Genomic DNA, 19,046 nt, shown 5'->3' on the forward strand with positions numbered 1-19,046 from the left:
CACGGGCCCAGCCGCTCCGCAGCATGCGGGATCCCCCCAGACCGGGGCACAAACCCGTGCTCCCTGCATCGGCAGACGGACCCCCAACCACTGCGCCACCGGGGAAGCCCTCATCAGTATTTTTTTTAAAGTTGAGAATTATGTTTCTGTTTTTGTTTTTTTAATTAATTTATTTATTTTATTTTATTTTTGGCTGCGTTGGGTCTTTGTAGCTGCATGCAGGCTTTTCTCTGGTTGCAGCGAGCGGGGGCTACTCTTCGTTGTGGTGCACGGGCTTCTCATTGTGGGGGCTTCTCTTGTTGCAGAGCACGGGCTCTAGGCGCGCGGGCTTCAGTAGTTGTGGCACACAGGCTCAGTAGTTCTGGCTCGTGGGCTCTAGAGCGCAGGCTCGGTAGTTGTGGCACACAGGCTTAGTTGCTCCGCGGCGTGTGGGATCTTCCTGGACCAGGGCTGGAACCCGTGTCCCCTGCATTGGCAGGCAGATTCTTAACCACTGTACCACCAGGGAAGCCCCATGGCCCTAGGTTTGCCTCTCAGGACTCAACAGCTGCTAACAGCCCGTTTCTCTGATGCTCCATTGGAGCTCCCCCCAGTCCAATGCAAATAATGGTTCAGGTACAGAGGATTGGCCTCCACAAATGGAGCCAGAAAAATAAAGCATGGCCCTTTATATCCACAAAGGAAGCCACGCCCTCTCCTTGCGGAATGAGACTGAAGCTGTTTTCTGACAGTTGAATGGATTTATGCTGAGACAGCCATGCCCTTTCTATCGTCCTTGTTGCAAAGGTACACATTTGTCAGAATTCAGTTTCAGTATCTGACACTCTGGCCAAAATGGATGTTGTAGAATAGTCTCCGCCCAATACATCACCCAGGTTTAAAATGAACTTCAAATAAGAGAACACGAGCATGATATGGGGGGAGCAGTAGTGATGTTGGAGTCATACCAATCTAAGCTCTAATGTAGATTCTACCATGGGTTTTAATCACTCTGAGCCTCAGTTTCCTCATATGTAAAACAGGCTAGTAATATGCACACCTCTCAGAACCAGTATGAGGATTAAATATGTTTCAATTAAGTGTAAAGTCTAACTCCCATGCCTGCATATAATAATCACCAGGAAATATGCATTCCCCTTCCTCCAAGAAAACTGCTCTTCTATTGTTTTTTGGTTTTTTAGCCCCTATTGTATTGTTCTCTCCTGGGATGGCATACTATGAGTATGTCACAAAGTATTAGGAATATTAACTACAATTTATTGAGCACTTATTGCATAGCAGGCATCATGCCGGTGCTTTACATTATCTCAGTCATTTAATTCTTAAGACAAACTAACGAGTTCAAAAACAGCTGCCCATTTCACAGATGAAGACTCTGAGACACAGGAATGTTAAATAACTCGCCCAAGTTCAAAAAAAACTTACAACGTGTAACTGGTTGAACCAAAATTTGGAGCTGTGTCTGACTCTAGAATCCCTCCTCTATGCTTTTTTTTTTTTAGAGGTACTTTGCTAGTTTCTGTAATCAAACCCATGCAGATAAGACCTTACAAACTTAATACAGACTGTTACCCCTGTCCAAACGGAAAAATTATGTTTAATGTTTCTATACCAATATGGCTGTTAATTTCTATACAATGCCAACCCAACACGGTACAACTGGGATACTTTCTCCAAAGTTGACAGCACAGATAAAGTTTCCAAATATTCAAATTATATATATGTGTGTATACAGAGAGAGCGGTATAGATAGATAGATTTATATAAAAGACCAATAGTAGTATATTACACATCAGTAGCAGCAACAGCTTATCCAGGTTCTACAGCCATCTGAACAAAATTAGAGACATCTAGCACATGCTATTAAAAATAAAAAGGCAAAAAACAAACCCCCAGAAAACAGCAATGTTCTGTTACTGTTGTGGTACCTGGCACCATTTCTTTTATTAGCTTCTCAGTCATCATCTGGGAAGAACCCTATGCTTTTCTTGAAGCAACATATATTCTAGATGGATTTTCACAATGTGATAACCCCTGAATTGAGAACAGATACACAGAAGCGCCCCTTTTAGGTCTTCCCATGACACAGTTGTAGATATTTTTAAAATATATGGGCAGAGAAATGGCTTTCCAGGACACCGATAAAGGAGCTAGAGATACTATTCAAGGATACAGAGTCTGGTTTCTCCTCCTGGATAAGGGATGGTCTCCCTGGTGCTGTATACGCTTTCAGAACCAGGAGAACCGGCTCAGTGTTCATAAACGTTCCCTTTAAAAGTGCACAGACTGTTACCTAAATTCTTCTGGAATGGTGAAATAAACCCCAGTATAATAGACTTGAGGCATAGTGAGGTTTCAGGTGCTTTCCCAGCCCAAGTTGTCAGGATGGAGCACGTGCCTGACTAACAGACCAAGAGACTCTGGGGAAACTACGTGTAAATACACTGTGACCTACTCCAGTTCTGTGTGGTCCCCTGCTTCTCTTAGGTGTTGTGCCCTTGACTAGATGAATTAGGAGGACACAGTTTGCATGTGCGTTTTAGAGGAAGATCTTCATGCAGATCCACACCTATCAACAATTCTTCATTATTGGTCGCACTGTCAAACACAGTGAGAGAAATCTGTGTCTTGTAACTATGAAAGCAGGGACAGAAAATACAATGGAAAACTATAAGAAAAAACGAATAGTGGGGGAAGGGAATGAAAGCTAACCTGATCAAACCAGCAAAATAAGAAAAGAAAAAAGAAGTAAAAACAATGTACAGGAAATAAACTATAAAATCTTATTTCAAAACCGAAAACAAATACCAAACAGATGGGAAGGCATACCACGTTCTTGAACAAGAAGACTATGACAAAAATGTCATTCCATACATTTAACGCGATTTAACTTAGAATCTCAATGGGATTCTCTTGGGGAGTGGGTGGAGAATGAGCAAAATGATCTTGGAGTGTATACAGAAGCATATTTGCCTGAGCATGGCCAAGTATATAAAAGAAGAACAGTGAGGCAGCGCTTGCATTGGCAGATACCAGAAAAATCCATAGAGCCATAGTAATAACACATTGGTATAGAAATCAACAAATAGATCAGTGGAATAGAATATAGAATCCAGAAATTTATCTCAGTATATATGAGATTCTAATATTTGACAAACATTCAATTAAGTAAGAAAAAACGTCTTTTAGTCACTGATGCTGGATCAATTGACTATCCTCTTGGAAGAAGATAAAAGTGAACTCTCGTATTAAACTCCACAGCGAAATAAGTTTCACACGCTTCAATATTTAAATGTAAAATAACAAAACAGTAAAAACCTTCCCAGAAAAGCTAGGAGACTACACATATGATATAGAATGGAAATGCAGAAACAATTTTTTAAGAGAGATAGGTATCTTTGACTATATGGAAATATTTAAATTTCGTTTGTCAAAAGATACCATATACAAAGTACAATGGATGAGAAATATATTGAGGAGAAAACAGTATAATATGAATGGCAAATAAACTTTTTAACATCTATAATATTTTGTAAGGTCTCATAAACTGACAAGTAAGTAACTCAATACATAAATGCTCCTCCATCCATCACTGGTGGGAATATGAAATATTATAACTTCTTAATAACAGTAGGAATCTATCCTCTACAGAAAAAAAGAATATATACCTAATAAGAGTATTTAGTGCAGCAGTATTTATTGTGGAGAAATAACTGGAGACACAGTGTAACCCTCAACAAGACATTAGTCACCTGTGTTAGAGTACATTCACACCGTGGACTTTCAGGCAGCCACTGAAAACAGTGAAGTAAAAGCACGTGCGTGCACACACACGTGCATGTGTATGTATGTGTGTAACTCTACGTGAGCATGGGAAAAAGTATATCACGGTTATTGAGATGGATCACAGGTGGAGAAGATAAAAGTGATGAGAGGGAAAGGGGAAGGAGGTAGAGGTGAAGACAAAAAAGGAAAGGAACAACATTCCACACAGAAAAGCATGTATAAAATTACATTCATGCCTTTATAGGAATGTATATATGTATATATAATAGAAAATCAGCATTTTAAAAGTCATTTCTTTTGTTCAAAATTCTTTATCTAAGAACTCTTAACCAATTCAGAGGCATTAATTCAAATGAGTGACGTTTTATTTCAGTGAATTAAACCTAAGCAGTAGTTTGGAAGGAAATCTTTTTAATGGTATGGAGTGTAGATTTGTGAGAAATTTATTGTTTATCTTTGCTACAGCGTTTTCTGTACTAATCTGAATCTAGGAGAACAGACTAATGTTTAGGCCTGTGATTTTGAAACTTTAGCTTATATCAGAATCACTTGAGGGCTTATAGATTAAGAAAAAAGAATTTACATCCCTGACAAGTTCCCCAGGGAGGCTGATGCTGTTGGCCTGGGAACCGCACTTTGAGAACCGATGGTCTAAAGCAAGCTAGTGTCTTCGTGAGGAAGAAGGACTCACAAGATGCCCCCTTCGCCACAGCTGTACTCACGTTTAAGCCAGCTTTCTTCCAATAATAGTTGCTATACTGGCTAATCATGCACTTTGTTTTTTCCTTAAACTTTTCTTCTGAGTCAACAGACCACCAAGGATCCAGGTTTCCATTTTTATCATATTTTCTACCTGGCAAAAAACAAAGTTAAAAGATACTCGTATTATTTATGGAAACAAATTCATCTCTTCATCTTCCCTTTCCCTCACTTCCACAAGCCTTGAAAAGACAGTTCCAGCAGCAGGGAGCACTCCTGGAAGCAGTTCCTGCCTTCTCTCCAGTGCCACAGGTTAACTGTAAAAAGCAAGGAAAGGAGAAAGAGGTCTGAGGAAGTTCTTTCCTTCTAAGCAACAAAGAATACTTTAAGATTTATCAACTTATGGCATGTACCATTCTTGACCAATCTTAGATTCTTTGCTTTCACCTGCTCTGACCAAAATATTCTCTAAATTATGAAATGAAATGGCTTTCAGAAAGCCCATGGAAGGAGTCAAAGCGCCACTACCAGTGAAATTCCAAACAAACAATCCATAGGAACAGCCTCGGTGAGTCACTCACACCCTGCGACCACAGCCCCTGACTCAGCTCTAAAGGATCGTGTTTCCTCCAAGTTGCCAGGAGCCAAGAGACACATAAAACCTCTGTTATGAATCATTCCACAGCCATCAGTGTAGATGGAAGGCCCATCTGTCCTGCTTTGACAAGGAAGGTTGCTGTAAAGAGAGAACTTGGAACAAGAATGGAAATCTCCAAAACATAACAGAAAAAAAGATTAGTTATACATGCTTTTTTGCTACAGGCTCACTCTTCATTTTCTCTACATCCCTCAAAAAAAAGTCTGGGTGTATCTGGACTATCTTCTACACTCAAGGTTACTATTGGTTTAAATTTAATTATGCAGAGAGCTCTTCACTGGGCTTACAAGAAAGTCCCCTCAGCAAAGGTGTTAACTGAAATAATCCAAAGCTCTTCAGCAAGGCTGGATGCCACTACCACCAACCCTGGTAGAGCACAGTGTCACTGTCCCCTACCCACTAACCAAGCAAGCGATCATTAAATAGTTACTGTGCAATGCACTGTTCTAAGCATTGGTTACAGAGTGAAATGCCATCTTTAGATTCCGTCCTTTGAGAGAGAATCCAAAAGGCTTCCAGAAGATTCTGAGGGAGAACTATACTTAAGTTTCCCAGGAAGAAAGGCCCAGAACCAAGAGACCACTACTGGCTTTTGTTTCTTAGCTAAGACTCTCCTCTCAGATAACCCAAACATGCAATTCAGAGAGTGTAGCTCTGGGGATTCAGATGACTACAAGGCAGCTACGTTTTAACAGGGAGGGGAGGCCAGGGGGCAAAAAACTTAGGTGATTAAGGAAAGGCTGGTGGGAGTACAGGAAGAATTATCCAGAAGCAGAGGAACCAAAAGGGTCTCTGGCCCTGGGGTAGGCATCCAGGAAAGGATGTTAGAGACATCACAGACATGGAAGAAAGAGGTCCCTCTATACAGTGTTGCCTTGGGCCAGGCAGTTCTTGAGTCTGCCCTGTAAATCACTGTGTGGATGTGGATGTGATCGCAATTTGCTGCTAATTCCTAAGCTTCGGAGATTTCATGTGGCTTTCCAATAAAACTCCAAAGTTAAAGGAGAAAGGAGTTCTGATTAAAAATGATGACTCTCAAAGGGCAATCATTTCTTTAGTTTACGCCATATTCTGCTCTTTCCTTTTGCTTAAATGTCATCAGGATACATGGCATACTCTATATTATTCATTATTAGGAAAGCATAGCCTTTCTAAAAAAATTCTGAATATATGACAGCATAGAGAAAAACAGAGATTAAGCATTGCATAATCCTTGAAATAGTATAAAGGATCTAGTCAGCCAAGCTTCAGAGTCCTAACTCGCTGAGTCCTAACTTGGCAGCATGTATAATCATCTTCAGAGCAGAGCTCACACCTCCAGGGAGAGCATCTCAAAATGGTGAATAAAGAAATAAAAGGAGGAGAAGCTACAAAATAATTCCTGTAACTACTATGGCAGCTACAGCAACCCAGATCTAAATGCAAAGCTAATTTCCTTGAAATTACAAGGTCTTTTTTTTTTTTCATTCTACCCCATCTCCAATGGGAACAATTATTTATTTATTGCAAGCTATCACAGCAAGACACGGGGGAAAGTTTTCAATCAGCAATCATACTGCTTTGGATAATCTTCAACCTATGATGATACCACTATGCAAAGATAATAGCAACAATTAACATCCATATGGTCAACATGACCATAAAAGCATCAGCTTATACACTGAACCAGTACTTACCATTATTATCAAATCCATGTGTAAATTCATGTCCAACAATTACTCCTATAGCGCCATAACTCAGAGATCTACAGCATAAATGTATAATTGGGAGAAAATTATAAGCATGAACGTCAGAGCATAATCCTTCAATATTTTCTCAACAAAAAGCCAAGATAATCTGTTTACTAACCACACTCACAAAATTGTAAAAAAAAAAAAAAAAGTAAACACATCCTTTTCATTGAAATAGACAAAGAAAATATAATTTCTAACATTGTCATTATGAACATTTATGGGCCTTAGTTCCTACCCTGTGAAATTAGGGATGTGAAAGAGATGTTTTTCAAAGTCCCTTCCAGCCCTAAGGCTTCTATGGTTCTATATCCGCTCTAGCTGTAGTTTATATGTATAAACACCCAAAGCAGCAGCAGGGCTTGAAAAGATCCTGTCAGTAAACATACCGCTTATTTTTTATCTGAGAACCTGTTGAAAAATCACTATGGACTTAGAAGTTAAATTGTTTTCCAAACGGAGTCATGAAACAGGAAAAGAGCAGAGATTAAAAGGGACCACCCTGCTTTCAAAGGTAGTCATGTTCCTCTGCTTCTGTGACAGACAAATTCACAGCTGAACAGCAAAGACCGTGAAGCCTGAACCAGATCTGGAAAAGGCGCGATATTATTTCTCTTCACCCCTAAAGAACCACGTGGTAGGTCACCTACGAAGGTGACCGCCGACAATGCCACCCACCCTGAACGCATGTGATCCTCCTCCCGCCATGAGGAAATCTATTTCCTCCCCCCTTGAATCTGGATGAGCCTTGGGACCTGCTGTGGCCAACAGAATGCAGTGCAAGGGGCCGGGTGTGACTTCTGGGCTGAGGCCTTATAACGTCCATTTTTGTGCCTCCTTGGAAGTCAGCTGCAGTGTAAAGAAGTTGGGGTAATGAGCTGGAGAAAAAGAAGCCAAGCAAAGCAAGTGAGAGATGCGAAACGTCGAGAGACCTCTAAAGAAAGAGAGAGGCCCAGCCAGGCCCCAGCCATTAGATCCAGCCCAACTGAGGCACCAGACACGTGAGCAAAATCATCTTAGATCCTATGGCCCCCGTCGAGCTGTCCCAGCCAGTATTGCACAGAGCAGAAACAAGCTGTCTGGGCTGAGTCCCGCCCAAATTGCAGAATCATGAGCGAACAGTGGTGGCGCTTTGTTACGGAGCAATAGGTAACTGAAAGAGAACATGTAAATCATATATCAGGAAACCAATAGGGGGGCTTCCCTATATGTGTGTCTGGGATCCTCTCTCAACTAAAAGTTCCCTGAAGGCCAAACCCTTATCTACTTGACTGCTGCTAAATTCTCTGTACCTAGTACACAGTAAGTAATAATGATTTAACTAATTGATTAATTAACTTTACCATTTCTTGCAAGTGACAGATCAATATGTAACTTATTTTAGTCATTTAACGTGTGCATGAGGATTACAGACAACTTAAAATCCTTGTTATAAGGATTCTTCCTAAGATTTGTAATTATACTAAAAATATTTCACAGTTGGTTCCTGATGCAACATCAAAGTCACCCAGCAAATAGATAGGACCTATAAGTGGAAGGAACAAAAACTTTTGAAGCAACATGTTATTACAGGACATAATGATCCTTAACATGTTAATTGTTTGTCTCAACTATACCCAAGGAAGTGTTATAGGATTTAATTTTTCCCTTTGGTGGCAGTTCCTTCCTTTGTTATTTCTCTCCTGCAAGGTAATTTGCATTTGAAAAAATGCTGTCCTACTGTTTTTCCATCATTGCAAACCTTCATTAAAGAAGTAAGAGTAGGGCTTCCCTGGTGGCGCAGTGGTTGGGAGTCTGCCTGCCGATGCAGGGGACACGGGTTCTTGCCCCGGTCCGGGAGGGTCCCAAGTCCCACGTGCCACGGAGCGGCTGGGCCCATGAGCCACGGCCGCTGGGCCTTCGCGTGCGGAGCCTTGCTCTGCAGGGGGAGAGGCCACAGCGGTGAGAGGCCCCCGTACCGCAAAATAAATAAATAAAAGAGTAAAATTATGCACTTCAATCACAGATCTATCAGGGCAGTGTGGGACAAACTTGTAATTTTACATAGTGCTAATTTTTGCAGCAGTAGCTATCACTATGCAGCCTGCAACATTTCATTTTTTGCAGGACTCTCAGCTGAGAATAGTACTCGGTCCTCTACAAGCCTCGGTCAATGCTGTTGACTGGATGAATTTAAGGGATGAACAATGGAAGCTTATAGCAACTGCTCTGCAATAAATGTCCCTTAAGAGGAACTGCTCCAACAAACTTCCTATTTGCAAAGGGTAATAGAGAATTCAGAAAATGATTGAATCATTGCAAGTTCCAATTCTCAGTTACATAATCACAATCTTTTGGGCAAGAGCCAAAGAAAAAGTAATTTTAGATGACTAAGCCTGACAATGATAATGTTTCATAATACTAAATTCACATCTTCCGTTTTATCAATGGACGTTATTTAAATTAGCATGTGATAAAAATAAATAAATAAACTTGTATGCCTTTTAAAATGTGACTTGCTGGCCAGAAAAAAGAAGACTCCTGCAGAGAAAATCTAGCCTTCCAAAAATAAAATGCAGAAGATGACAATTTTTCCACCTACTCAGTTTCTCTTTTGTTCTTACTACCCGATGGGTTTAACATAAGCACAGGATTTGCTGTCAACAACAAAACCACCGTACTGCTGTCTGGAGCAACCCCGAGCTCGTGCTGTCATCAAGTAGAGGCTACTCTATGCCTGAAGTGGAAATTCATAAAAATCTCAGTGTTACAAGCAGCTTTAAGGTCACTTAGTTCAATTCCTTAGCAGAGGTCTACAAAAACCCATTCAAATGGTCCTAAGACTTCTCCCCTTAGGCATGTCCAATGACCAGGAGCTCAACCCCTTCTGAGGTGGACCACTGCCTCTTCGACTAGTTCTGAACAAAACAGTGCTCCTAATGTTGATCTGGAATCTCTCTTCTACCTATTGGTCTAGTGTAGCAGTCTAAGGTATTCTAAACACCCCTCTGGCCTCCCCAAATTTAGTAAATGATTCTGCTACCTTAACTTTCCTTAAAAAATGTGAAAGCAGTTACGAGGTTACCCCTCAAGTGTTCTCTTCTCAAGTTCTTTCAACTCTTTTCTCTTCAGTCATGAATTCTTGACCAGCAGTTCCCAAAACACAGGAAAAAGGGGAGTTTAGGGACTTCTGGCAGGACTTCTTGGGAATTTTTATGCTGCTAAGTACTGCCATTCTCCAAAACAAAGGGAAGGGGAGGACAACTCACCTCTATTACTACTTCGTGGAACACACACTTTGGGATATTTTGTCTTATGCCATTTACAATCTTGATTCTTTCCTCTGGAAATAATTCAGCTTGTTGATGTCACCACAATTAGACCCAACACTCACCGGAGGGCTAAGCTGACAAGTGTGAGCAGAAAGAATAGCCACTCCTAGGTTCTGGAGGAAATCCATCTAGAACAGATGCATGTATGGGAACCCATCTCACTGGACTGTGATCTCCATCTCTCCAGCATCTCCACATTTCCAATGTTGAGTGCCCAAACGATGCTTAATAATTATTCATTGAATGGGCATGTTAATAGAGGATGAATGGCTTCAATGCAAACACAGAACACTTAGGAAAAAAATTAAAATCTCGGGAAGAAGGGAAGATGGCGGAAGAGTAAGACGCGGATATCACCTTCCTCCCCACAGATACACCAGAAATACATCTACACGTGGAACAACTCCTACAGAACACCTACTGAACGCTGGCAGAAGACCTCAGACCTCCCAAAGGGCAAGAAAGTCCCCACGTACCTGGGTAGGGCAAAAGAAAAAAGACAAAACAGAGACAAAAGGATAGCGACAGGACCTGCACCAGCAGGAGAGAGCTGTGAAGGAAGAAAGGTTTCCACACACTAGTCTTCGCGGGCGGAGACTGCGGGGGGCAGAGGGGGGAAGATTCGGAGCCACGGAGGACAGCACAGCAACAGGGGTGCGGAGGGCAAAATTGTTTCTTTTAATTTTTTTAATAATTATTTTTTAAATTTAATAACTTTATTGTATTTTATCTTACTTTTATTTTACTTTATCTTCTTTCTTTCTTTTTTTCCACTTTCACCAATGGACAGATCATCCAAAATGAAACTAAATAAGGAAACACAAGCTTTAAAAGATACATTAAACAAGATGGACTTAATTGATATTTATAGGACATTCCATCCAAAAAGAACAGAATACACATTCTTCTTAAGTGCTCATGGAACATTATCCAGGATAGATCATATCTTGCATCACAAATCAAGCCTTGGTAAAAGATGTAAAATAAAATAAAATAAAATAAAAATAAAAATCTCTCTCCCACTCAGCATAAGGTTGAACACTAACATTTCATAAGTCTCTATCATTTTGACTTTTATATCAGAAAATCATCTCGTGGACCCAATAAACAAATACATTGACCAATAAATTCAAAACCCAACCAGACTAATGTCCAAGCGTCCAGGTATATAACCACAGAAGATCAGTTAAATTGCTAATGATAAGCAGGATCAAAGACTTCTAGGACTTTTTTAGTTTGAAGCAAGCTTAGCAAATATTTAGCCTAAACCCTTAATTTTATGGAAATATATATAAATTTCTAATCTCAACAATAGAAAAAATGGATTCCAAATACCTGAACACTGATGAAAACTATGCAGCTGAGACCTGGGATGATATTAATGGATTTGGTCAATACACACGGATAATTTTCATTTATGCTAATGATAGCGCTTCCCTATAGCAGGCTTTGTCGATGCCTGCTGCTGTCTGTCCCTGGGCACTCACCATTTTGAAGCACACCAATCTGACAGCTTCCAACTGCCAGCACCTGAAACTAGTCGCCCGAGGGCTTTCTCTGGCCACCAGAGCCCTCCAGGCCTATACTGGGCAATGCCAGGGAGTTAATACACCTGCTGGCAGTCCTCAATTAATGATGGAAAGTGAGTTGGATGACAAATACCCCAGCTCCTTTGCTCCTGAGATGGAATCATGCTGAAGCATATTCTACAGTTCCCCAGCAAAACTGAGTCCCAGTTGTCCACAGTAATAACTGGCTTAAAAAAAAAAAAAGTGGAGGAGAAGGCAGAAGAGGAGAGTCAGAAGATGTGACTCAAGCAATGAAATTGAAACTGTGATTAAAAATCTTCCAACAAACAAAAGTCCAGGGCCAGAGGGCTTCACAGGTAAACTCTATCAAACATTTAGAGAAGAGCTAACACTCATCCTTCTCAAACTCTCCAAAAAATTGCAAAGGAAGGAACACTCCCAAACTCATTCTATGAGGCCACCATCACCCTGATACCAAAACCAGACAAAGATACTACAAAAAAAGACAATTAGAGACCAATATCACTGATGAATATAGATGCAAAAATCCTCAACAGAATACTAGCAAACAGAATCCAACAACACATTAAAAGGATCATACACCATGATCAAGTGGGATTTATCGCCGGGATGAAAGCATTCTTCAATACACGCAAATCAGTGTGATACACCATATTAACAAATTGAAAAATAAAAACCATGTGATCATCTCAATAGATGCAGAAGAAGCTTTTGACGAAATTCAACACCCATTTATGATAAAAAAAAAAAACTCCCCAGAAAGTGGGCACAGAGTGAACCTACCTCAACGTAATAAAGTCCATATATGTCAAACCCACAGCAAACATCATTCTCAATGGTGAAAAACTGAAAGCATTTCCTCTAAGATCAGTAACAAGAAATGGATGTCCACTCTCGCCACTATTATTCAACATAGTTTTGGAAGTCAAGAAAGTGGCCAGGGGGCAGTGGTGGTGTGATGAACTGGGAGATTGGGATTGACATATATACACTAATATATATATAATGGATAACTAATAAGAACCTGCTGTATAAAAAAATAAAATTCAAAAACAAAAAAAAAAAGGAGGAGATGTGACTATGGATGAATGGTCAAAGAAATGCAACTTTGCTCGTTTGGAAGATGGAGGAATCACACTTGGACCAGCCAAACCAGACTCTTTGCTATTCGAAAAGCAATTTTCTTTCCTTTTCTCACGTTGTTTCTTCCCTCTGGAATTGTATTGGACCCATCACCATCAACTCAAATCCTAAGAATCCTTCAAGGTCCACATTTTTCTAGTATGAGTCAATGTATAAGTGAACAAATGCATAAAAAATGAAAGCTACCTGTGTATAGGTTGGCTTTCCTACCTCGTCATACACCCTGGCAACAAGAATCAGAAAACAAATACCTAACATGGCGAGAGTGGGGCCGACCCATGCCAGGTTCTAAGCCTTCTTTTTGCTCAACAACCACTAGCTTTGTTCCTTTGACTTTATATTCTATGCTCTGCCAAAACATCATATTCTTCGTTACTTGTCATTAAGTGGTTTCTTTATTAGTTTACTTACCGAGGATATTCTGTTCCCCAAAAGAAAGGTTTCTGGAGCTCTCCTGCTGGAAATCCTGGGAGAAAGACAAACAAAATTGTAAGGGACGTAGGGGACGTAGGGATTGATTTAATGATGAGTACCTGGTTCTAGCTTTGGCACTGAAGTTCCAAAGGCCCATCTTAAAGGTACTCCTCATGGAGCTGGGACCCCTCTAAGAGATCCAACTATCTCTAAGATGATATTAATTCAACTGAGTTTGAAATCAGTGCATTCCATCAGTTTCAAGGAAACTATTTCGCACGGATACACTATTGGCAGTGTCCAGGCTGCCGTGAACTGGCTTCCTTCATAAACAGCGCATGCAAGAGGCTTCCAGCTGTCTTGTGGCTTCCCCTGATACAGAAAGGGCCAGCTTCATGGGCACACGACCAATGCAGTCACACGGGGCCCCCGTGCAGAAGGACCCTGCAATGAAATTAATGCTCTGCTGTCACTGTATGAAATGCTTAATAAATTTATGTTTGAATGTGATTTTGGAAGTGGAGACCAAGGGGACAAGAAAGCATGCATGCGAGCAAAGCGGCCATGCAAAATATTCCTGTCCACGGTTCCTTTTATGCTCCATTTGTATGCAGCATCCAAGATGCTCCCTGGGAGTGCAGAACTCCAGTAGACCCACAGTATGTGTGAATTCAGCAAGACTCAAAACGAGTACAAGGTAAGCATATTACATCTAGGACTGAGTATGTGGGAGCTCTGACAGCCCTCTTCGGGCTCTTTCTGTTGGAAGCAGAATTTTCTTTGATCACCAAAGGGCAGCAGTGGCATTCTAAGAAACATGAATGGCCAAGGAAGTCTGTCATACTCTTTCTTACTCCTGTATCAGTCAACCACATATACCGAAATGATGACGTAGAAGGAAAGGGAAAGACAGGACAACCCATAGTTTCTTTTCCTTTCAGTCCTTTCTTACTCATCAGTAAGCCAAAGGTAGAGAGTGTTGGTAGAATGTACATGTATATAAGAAATGAAGTAAAACCAACTGAGTTAGTTTTATGCAGTGTTTCCACTGTTCTGGCAAGAAGAAAATACATACTCATGTACAAGCTAGAAAATACAAACTACAATTTCGTCAATTCCACATCTCAGTTAAAAGTTCTTTTATCTGGGGAGTTCCCTGGTGGCACAGTGGATAAGACTCCATGCTCCCAGTGCAGGGGGCCTGGGTTCGATCCCTGGTCAGGGAACTAGATCCCACATGCATGCTGCAACTAAGAGTTCGCATGCCTCAACTAAGGAGGCTGCATGCCACAACTAAGGAGCCCACATGCTGCAACTAAGGAGCTGGCGAGCCACAACTAAGGAGCCCTCGAGCCGCAACTAAGGAGCCCACCTACCACAACTAAGACCCAGAGCAACCAAATAAATAAATATTGTTTAAAGAAAAGTTCTTATATCTGTATTTGTTTTGGCATTGCACAATATAAAGATGAATGGTAAAATTACGCTGATGATTTAAATTTTTAATTTTTCTTACAACTTACAATGGTATTAAATAGCAAATAAAAAATACTGTGACAAGTCTAGAGAAAGAGAGGCTGTAGAAGACAGGACAAAGCTATATATTTTAGCCCCTTTACGGCACTTTTCCCTGCTTTCTGAAAAAGAGGTCCCCATATTTTCATTTTGTACTAAGCCCCACAAATTATGTAGCTGGCCCTGGGTGCAGATGAGTGGGAGAAATGCCTTGTTTTGCTCCGCCATTGCAAGTCACCACTAAATTTTGTTCCCTGGGGTTGATCCTAGGAGCTGCACTTACAAGCCATCACAACTGGGAATGCAAAGAATAGTAACAAAGAAAATGACAGAGAGAGAGAGATACCTTCTGCAACATCCTTGCCTGCTCCAGAGCCACTGCTCAAAGCTGCTGGAGACTAAAAGCTCTTTTATAAGAGTTCAAATGTTTTATCTTCCCTCTCTCCCTCTCAACAATCTGTCTACCCCTCCTCCAAGACAGGACACTACGAGAAGCGAGGGTAGGAAAGCACATTCTTAATTTAGAAGTGGAATATTAATTCTGTGTAATTCATATACATATATTACTTATATTTTTTAATAATATCATAGTTTGAGATTTCAGGGTGCAAAAACCTAATTGTAAAACAGAGCTGGATCCAGCTAGTAGTCCTCTCTCTTCCTGCTGCTTTCACATAAAGGAAAATGCATCTGACTCTGGAGGGGCAACGTCATATTAATCTTCATAATTTCCACATTTTCTTAAATATCTTTGGCATCTTTATATCAATATTCCATCATCCTTTTGGTGATTACTTTTAGTAAGTCATTCTGACTTGGATATATATATGCAAATATATATTACATATATATGCAAATCACAGTGTTTATATGAAAATTCTGTCTCACATAATATATCAACAAAAAGCAATGATATTTCCCAATAAGAACAATGATCATAGACCAATGTGACTTAATTATTAAATCATTATGGCTTTCCTGCTTGGTAATGTGCCCAGTTGGAAGCATTTATGTCCACTGCCAACCCCTTTACAGGAAAACATCTGACACCTGCACGAGCCTCCTTTCTGCCGCTGTTGCTGTTAGAGGCCCCAGAAGCGCAGACCGCAGCCATCACACTCCCCTGATCAGCTGTATCTTCGCAGCTTGTCAGGGCCATGGAACCCAACACTGATCAACAGAAGAATCTGATGCCCTTAGGACCATTTTGCTCAAGTGAATGGATTAACTGTTTAAGCTGCATTTTTGGAGATGTCAACTGGCAAGAGTGATAGATCAAATCCCAACAGGGCCAACTCAATATCTTATCTCATAAAGCGAATGAGCTCTATTTAGCAAAGGTAGAAGTGAAAAATAATTAAATAAATGGAAAGGGAATTCTCTTTCTTTTCCTCTCCCTTTTTAATAGGCTTTTCTTATCTTTTCTTGCATATCCATTTTATCTCCTCTTCTTCCCGTTTCAGCACTGCCTCACCACCTATTTCACACTTTTCAAGCTCCTTTTTCTATCAGTATATTTATGGGAGACATTCCTCACAATGTAAGTGTGTGTGTGTGTATATATGTACACATACATATGAACATGAGAGATAGGAGAGAGGGAAGGAGAGGGAGGAAAGAGAAATTTAACTATCGGACTGGCAAAAATTCATAAATTTAATAATACCTAATACTCACCAGGGTGTAGGAAGCATGTTGGTGGGAATATAAATTCTTGCAAGCATTTTGGAAAGCAATTTAGTCATCTCTCAATGCTTTAAACGCCATTTTAAAAAATGAGTAACTGCATGCTGATAAGAAAAAGGCTCTAACAGATATTATTAAGCAAAAAAAATATTAAGTGTAAATACAGCGTTCTGTCACGTATGAGTCCTTTTATGTGTACTACATGTGTAAATGTATGCATAGGTATATAGAGCCAGGTCTGCTATAACGCTTGTATTGAAAAGGTAAATTTGTTCCAACATGATTGAAGTAGCAGGGAAAAGACTGGAACGTAACTCCAATTTCACATTTTCTTATGCACAATTTTGTCCATGAGAAATGCTAGATGAAAGCAGAAAACTGCACCCAAATGAACTGAGCTGCTTAAGAGTACACAAAACGCACACATCCCAACGTGGACCAGCTACCTCTGTCCCCCATGTGTTAGAAGCCCTACCCATCCACATCTGGTGTTAAAACTTTTCAGATAAACCTCCTTCCACCACTACACAGTAACTCACAAGCTGCAAGCCCTCCAATGCCAACTTCCCCAAGCAAACTTCAGGTCTTTTTTTTAAGGGAAAGCACCATATTTACTGTAGCGTTTATGTATTTACCCGTTTAACACGTGTAAAACCGTGCTATCGTTTTTATTAGGCTCCTAGCTTGTTTTCACGTGTCACTGATAGTTTTTGATTGCTGCGCCCCAACCCCATTTGTCCCATAAGCCTTGTGGCTTTTATTGCACAGTTTTGCATAGTGCAGTGATGTTTAGGGCCACATGTCGCATTACAGCAGAACTGACTACGTATGTACACATCTATGTGTATATGTACACATATATATTCCCACCAGCGGTTCTCAAATTTTGTCATGCATCAGAATCACCTGGAGGACTTACACAGATTGCTGGGCCTCACCCTCAGAGCTTCTGAGTCAGTAGGTCCAGAGAGGTGGCTAGGAATTTGCATCACTAACAAGTTCCCCTGTGATGTGATGCTGATGGTTTGGGGACCACACTTCAAGAACCGCCTTCCAATGCAGGGGACGCGGGTCTGATCCCTGGTCGGGAAACTAAGATCCCACATGCCGCGGGGCAACTAGGCCCGCGCGCCACAACTACTGAGCCCGTGCGCTCTGGAGGCCGTGAGCCACAAGTAGAGAGAAGCCCGTGTGCCGCAACAAAGAAAGATCCCGCATGCCGCAACGAAGACCCAACACAGCCAAAAATAAATAAATAAATACATAAATATTTAAAAAAATAAAATGAACTCTTTTAGAGATAAATAGCTGTGTGTATTACAGAAATTTCTTCTAAAGGTTATTCCAAACAGTTTATAGTTAACTAAGCTTACATAGTAGTTTTTTGCTCATATATTTGTCAATACCAGCAAATTCCTATTTCAAGCAAAAATAGACTGTGGTTAAATAATTCCAAACACTAACATTCTGACAAAAGAAAATATTGGTATCTATATGTTGTAACAACCTCACTCTTTGGTAGCAAAAAATTCTCTTTCTCAAATCTGTATGTAGGAAAATCACAAGGCCTGCTTTAGGCTTTCTACTTGGGTCAGCCTTTTGCTTTTACTGGCATTTCTCATAACTCTATCAATGAATGTTGACTAACCTAGTTGGAATCTCAGCAAAATGGTGACCATAGAGTGCTTTTGTTTAGGACACAACTGCCAAACAACTGATCACATTCAGTGGGTCAGGTTCAACTAGTCGGTCTTTAAAGTCATAAAGTTATATCCTAACTGTAGCTGTATCTTTCCAGGAAAAGTTAAATGCCTCAGTGTGTCTGGGTTTCAGTGTCCATTTTACTAGTGTAAAATCACATTAATTAGGTTTTTTAGTATAGGCAAATATAGAGGAAAAAAACAAAATTAGCCCATTGTCCCACAGCTCAGGCCTAAGAAAACAAACATATATCCTCAGGTATAGAGAGTTCAAACTGTATGGAGAGATGGGGAAAAAATTAATAATTTCCCTTTTTTCCCACCCCTCTCCCCCCAGCCCAGAACTTCCCACTACTATGTACAAAACTAGCTTCAGATATTTACTCAAATGTCACCTCCTTCTCATTAAGGCCTTCCCTAGTGCTTTTTAAAGGAGGAAAGTATCACTCTACCCCCCTTTCTTGCTTTATAGCTCATCATAGTACCACCATCTATGATACTCTAAATTTTACTTATCCTTTATAAAGTATTGTCTGTCTTTCCCCAACTGGAATGCAAGCTCCATAACAAAAGGACTTTTATTTTTACCATTCTCTCACTGCAATATCTCCAAAACAATGCCTGGCACGTGGTAAGCACTCAATAAGTATTTGTTGAGTGAATGGAATCTGCACTTTGTGAAACTCTAAACGGTGACTGGGGTTAAACATTACCTATAACTACGAGTGCGTGTTAGCCAAAGTCTAAAACATTACATGACACTATTAGTACTACCAATGTGCTACTTCTTGAAGTTTCCATATTCAATACCAGAATGGGGCTATGTTCCATTATTCAAGTTCTGGTTTTCCTTT

The 19,046-nt window shown here is 40.4% G+C and overlaps 1 protein-coding gene across 1 annotated transcript in view; it reads right to left on the minus strand.

Moving 5' to 3' along the window:
* Positions 1-19,046, minus strand: part of PHEX (phosphate regulating endopeptidase X-linked) — a 188,569-nt gene that overhangs the window by 12,072 nt on the left and 157,451 nt on the right. Inside the window, exons 16-18 of the mRNA XM_024739450.1 lie at positions 13,289-13,343; positions 6,820-6,887; positions 4,509-4,639 (exon numbers count right to left, since the gene is read on the minus strand). Of these exons, the coding sequence (XP_024595218.1) occupies positions 4,509-4,639; positions 6,820-6,887; positions 13,289-13,343 (254 nt within the window). The remainder of the gene's footprint in view (positions 1-4,508; positions 4,640-6,819; positions 6,888-13,288; positions 13,344-19,046) is intronic.

Source organism: Neophocaena asiaeorientalis, unplaced genomic scaffold (genome assembly GCF_003031525.2).
Source record: "Neophocaena asiaeorientalis asiaeorientalis breed wild unplaced genomic scaffold, Neophocaena_asiaeorientalis_V1.1 scaffold194, whole genome shotgun sequence".
NCBI lineage: Eukaryota > Metazoa > Chordata > Mammalia > Artiodactyla > Phocoenidae > Neophocaena > Neophocaena asiaeorientalis.